General features: G+C 37.7%; 1 protein-coding gene across 1 annotated transcript in view; it reads right to left on the reverse strand.

Moving 5' to 3' along the window:
- Nucleotides 1-514: 514 nt before the first annotated feature.
- The window catches only part of ARHGEF38 (Rho guanine nucleotide exchange factor 38), a 257,682-nt gene continuing 252,690 nt past the window's right edge, over nt 515-5,506 (reverse strand). Inside the window, exon 14 of the mRNA XM_007948295.2 lies at nt 515-700. Coding sequence (XP_007946486.1) covers nt 515-700 — 186 coding nt within the window. The remainder of the gene's footprint in view (nt 701-5,506) is intronic.

Below are 5,506 nucleotides of genomic sequence, written 5' to 3' on the forward strand. Positions count from 1 at the left end.
ATGCTATTAATTTTATCAATTCTATTCTCATGTGTATTTAGTATCCTCCCTGGTTTATACACATCTATGTATAATGTATATATATCATTATATAGATAGATAGTCCATATAATGTGTATATGTGTATATACATGAGAGAGAAAAAGAATAAAATATTTGAGGTAAAATAATACCATACAGTAAATTAAAAAACCTTATCCTTAGAAACAAACTTTCATGATGATAAAAGGTCACATGTAGTCTTTCAAAAGATATCCACTTTTAAGTAATTGTGGTTTGGAGCTTGGACTTTGTTGCTCTTTCTCCTGATTTAGATTTTCCTTCAACATGTATTCTTAATACATTCATGAAATAATCTTATTAGGAAACACCATCTTCCTTAAAACCTGATATAGTATCAATTCATGTAGCTTTGAGGTTTCTTGCTTCCTGGGCCAATTTTTGTTGTAATGTCAGTTTTACGAGGTAGTCAGTCATCAGCTTGTCAGAAAATAAAAGTCAAAGGCTTATTTTCTTAAGCATAAGTCATCTTCCCAAGGTACTTAGCAGGCACGTATCCTTTCTGTCCTTGAGCTTCAGCTAACCACCACTCTTTATTTCCACTCAGGTCACAAAATCTAAGTATATGGACTCTTTGGTATTCCTGAAGGCTGAGTTCATGGTCACTCCGTGCTTGAAAGGCATGAACAGCATAGAAAATCTAGACAAAGAAACATAACATTGGAACAAAAACCTAAAAATTTAGACAAACATAAAAAGATTTCCAAGTTTTTAGAAGCGATGCTGAAGTTTTATTTTATCAAAGCCACATAGCCCAACTTCTATCAGATTTATTTTGCAAAAGTATGGCTCAGAAGAGAGTAGACTGAAATAGTCATTCTTATATCTTGTTCGGAGGAGTCTCGACTGTTTGAAGGCAATTTGGCAATTCCTATTAAAAATATATTTTTGTAAGATTAATTCCTTTTGAGTCAATAATAGTTCTCAGAATCTCTTCTACAGAAATAAAAACATTTTTTGACAGAGTTTTGTACAAAAATATCACAGCTAAACCCATTTGTGAAGTGAAAACTGGAGACAGGGACCGTAACAGTAAAAATTCACCAAGAGAAGAACAGTTATATAATAGATCATCATTCTGTAGAAACTTGTAACTATACACAAAAAAATAGTATTTTCTAAGACTAATAACATGAGCAAGTGCTTAAGAAAAAATATTAATCACAGAACAAATACAGGATACAATATTAGTATGACATTATGAAATAAGTTCAGTGAGTGGTGAGGTATAGTTGATTTTTCATTTTATTTAGTTGTTCTTTTCCTTATTTTCCAAATTTATATAATGATAATGTATTAAATTTATAATTTTAAAAGTTATCTTATGTGACTAAAAAAAATAATAGAACATATTTCAGTCAAAAGTATTTTTCTCTAACCTCAAAAGAACAATTCATAATCATAAGAAGACCCAAAATAAGTGTTTTATCCTTCTTTCCTTAATATCTTAAGACTGGTCACCAGCCACTCCTCAGAGGGAAGACTGGGCAATATACTTCTGTAGTGATACTGCCTCAGAAACCCAATGAAGGATTACTATGAGTCGGATCCGACTTGACAGCAGTGAGTTTGGTTTTGGTTTTATGGGATAAAATTAATCAATGGACTAATCATATTTGGGAGCTCTGATGGCGTAGTGCCTAAGGCATGTGACTGCAAACCAGAAGGCTGGTGGTTCAAACCCACCAACCACTCCTCAGAAGGATGATTGTGCAATCTACTTCCACAGTGATGCCGCCACACAAACCCAAGGAGGGGTTGATATGAGTCAGATCTGACTCAATGGCAGTGAGTTTGGTTTTCAGTTTAATCATATTTATTCTTTCACTCACTTGATCAAAATGTATTAAATATCTACTAAGAATCAGATATTATGCTATCAAGGAACTTAATAAATAACCTAGGGAAATAAATCCAAAAAAGGAAAGAAACTCTACACATACAGATGATATTGTTGTTAGGTGCCATAGAGTCAGTTCCAACTCATAGTGACCCTATGTACAACAAAACTAAACAGTGCCTGTTCCTGTGCTATCACACAGTCATTGCTGATTGAGTCCATTGTTGCAGCCACTGTATCAATCTGTCTCACAAGAGTCTTCCTGTCTTTCAATGGCCCTCTACTATACCAAGTATGGGAGCTCTGGTAGCATAGTGCCTAAGGCGCTTGACTGCTAACCAGAAGGCTGGCAGTTCAAACCCACCAGCCACTCCTTGGAAGGAAGGTTGGGCAATCTACTTCCATAGTGATACTGCCTCGGAAACCCAAGGAGGGATCGCTATGAGTCGGGTCCGACTCAATAACAACAACATACCAAGTATGATGTCTTCCTCCAAGGAATGGTCCCTCCTGATAACACATCCTGATAACACATCCAAGTAAGTCAGATGAAGTCTCACTATATTAGGTTCTAAGGAGCATTCACTAGTCTGCCATCTTATTGTACTGTGGTGGCTTGCATGTTGCTGTGAGGCTACACTGTTGATATTTCAAATACCAGCAGGGTCACCCATGGTGCACAGGGTTCAGCAGAGCTTCCAGACTAAGACAGACCAGGAAGAAGGATGGGGCCATCCTGTTCTGAAAAAAATTGGCCACTGAAAACCCTATGAATAGCAGTGAAATACTGTCTCACATAGCAGAAGATGAACCCCTCAGGTTGGAAGCCAGTCAAAATACAACTGCAGAAGTGCTGCCTCCTCAAAGTAGCGTCAACTTAAATGACGTGGATGGAGTAAAGCTTTTGGGACCCACATTTGCTGGTAGGGCACAACTCAAAATGGGAAGAAACAGAGCTGCAAGCATTCATTAATAGAGTGTGGAATGTGTGAAGTATGAATTTAGGAAAATCGGAAATTGTAAAAAATGAAACAGAACTCATAAAGATCTGTATGGTAGGTATTAGCTGGTTGAAATGGACTGGTATTGGCCACTTTGAATCAGACACTCATATGGTCTACTATGCCAAGAATGACAAATTGAAGAGGAATGGTGTCACTTGCATTGCCAAAAAGAACACTTCAAGATCTATCCTGAAGTACAGTGTTGCCAGTGATACGATCATATCTACACACCTAAAAGGAAGACTACTTAATACTACTATTATTCAATTTTATGCACCAACCACTAAAGCCATAGGTGTACAAATTGAAGGTTTTTACCAACTTCTGCAGTCTAAAATTTACCAAACATGCAATCAAGATGTATTGATTATTACCGGTGATTGGAATGCAAAGGTTGGAAACAAAGAAGAATCATTGGTAGTTTGAAAATATAGCCTCAGTGATAGAAATGACATGGGAGATCACACGTTAGAATTTTGCAAGACCAATAACTTATTCATTGCAAATATCTTCTTTTTACAACATAAATGATGACTCTACACATGGATCTCCCCAGATGGAATACACAGGAATCAAATCGACTACATCTCTGAAAAGAGGTGATGGAGAAGCTCAATATCATCAGTCAGAACAAGTCCAGGAGCTGAATGTGGAATTGATCATCAACTGCTCATATGCAAGTTCCAGTAGAAGCTGAAGAAAATTAAAACAAGTCCACAGGAGGCAAAATATGACCTAGATTATATTCCACCTGAATTTAGAGACCATCTGAACAACAGATTTGATGCATTGAACACCAATGACTGAAGAAGAGTCAATTGTGGGATGACATCAACAACATCATCCATGAAGAAAGCAAAGATCATAAAAAGGCAGGAAAGAAAGAAAAGACCAAAATTGTTGTCAGAGGAGACTCTGAAAACTTGTCCTTGAATGTACTATAGCTAAAGCAAACGGAAGAGAGTTTGGAAGATGGTGTTGGACCTGTAGCCCACACGTATGTTCCCTCTAGCATCTTAATGCCTGAAAAACTAGGTGCAGCAGTTTGAAGCAGGGATTCTGGGGCTGTCAACAGCTTATTACATTGGAGAAGGCCAGATTTAGTAGAGATGGAGGGAAAAGAAAGGTAGAGGCAGGGTAAACAGCTGAGAAGAATAAAAATAAATGAACCTGCCTTGCAGCATGTGAGACTGAGATGGAGCAACAGAGAACTCTCTAAGCAGTGAAGTGGGAACACTGGGAATCCAATGGTGGCTTTGGAGACTAAGACTGCCCACAGCAGCGGCTTCTGACAGTAACCTTGGGAACTGAGCTGAGTGGGTGGACAGGGTTTCTGAGAAATAGAGTATAGATTCCTCTGGCTCAGGTTGCTGCTGAGTTGGGGGCAGAAAGGGAGAACTCAGGAAACACACTGCAGGTAGGTGGGCCCTGGGATAAGCTCATGGTGTGGGGCTGTGATCCAGCTGTTCTAGGACAGCTTTTTAGCACAAAGGGGTCCAGAGTACAGGGTTTTTAGGGCTGTCTGACACAGGTGGAAAGTAGCAGCCCCCTAACCAAAGGGATCTTTGCTGATTTTGTACCATGGGACTGTGAGTGACAATATAACATCGTCATTGGCAAACGACCCAAGCAGACTCAAAACAAAACCCCGAAACCAGCACTAACCACAGAAATATGGAGAGTGGGGATATGCTACTGTCCCCTTGGAGTTTTTTTTTTTTTTTCTTTTCTTCCTTTTTCTCCTTCTCCCCTGCCTCACCCAATAAAAGGACCACATTAAGGCACCACAACATCTGCTTGTCCCAACTCTAAATCCCCTTCATGACAAACAGATACCTGCATCCACATTCCCCACAGTGATTGAATCAATACAAAGAAAACTTCAGAGCAACACAGCACACCTGAATTAATAACCAAAATAAAATAAAATACACCAGCTCCACCCTTGCAAAAATATTTAAACATAAAATCAAGGCAAAACATATCAATACATAACTAACAGTTAAAGACAACAACTTCAAAATGTCTAGGAAACAACAGGCAACTTCAAATCAAACAAAACAAAGGGTAACACAACAGAAATAAAATCCCAAACAAAAATCTCATTAAACATGTAGGAAGAGGAGGTAATAGAATTATCCAAGAAGGAATTTAGAAGATATGTTTGTAAAACTCTACAAGAGCTTAAGGAAACTTCAAACAGAACCAAGGAGAACATCGACAGTACCCTGGAAGAACTCAGGAAAAACATTCAAGAACAAAATAACAAGATTAATACACAATAAGAATACAAAAACAGCAGTTAGAAATCCAGAAGATGAATACTAAAATTACACAACATGGTAGAAGCACAGAAGAATTGGCTAGAACTGGCTGAATAACACATTTCCCAACTAGAAGATAAATCCCTTGATACCAGCATGTACAAAGAAAAATAAGAACAAAGATTTCAGAGAAATGAAGAGAACCTAAGAGTTTTATAGGATGACATGAAAAGAACAACATATGCCTCATTGGAATACCAGAACAAGAAGAAGTTAAAAAAAAAAAAAAAAAGAAAGAAAATTGTGGAAGACTTGCTAACAGAAAATTTCCCCCATAT

This window comes from Orycteropus afer, unplaced genomic scaffold, assembly GCF_000298275.1.
Source record: "Orycteropus afer afer isolate SDZICR_OR568_19922 unplaced genomic scaffold, OryAfe1.0 scaffold00211, whole genome shotgun sequence".
Lineage (NCBI taxonomy): Eukaryota > Metazoa > Chordata > Mammalia > Tubulidentata > Orycteropodidae > Orycteropus > Orycteropus afer.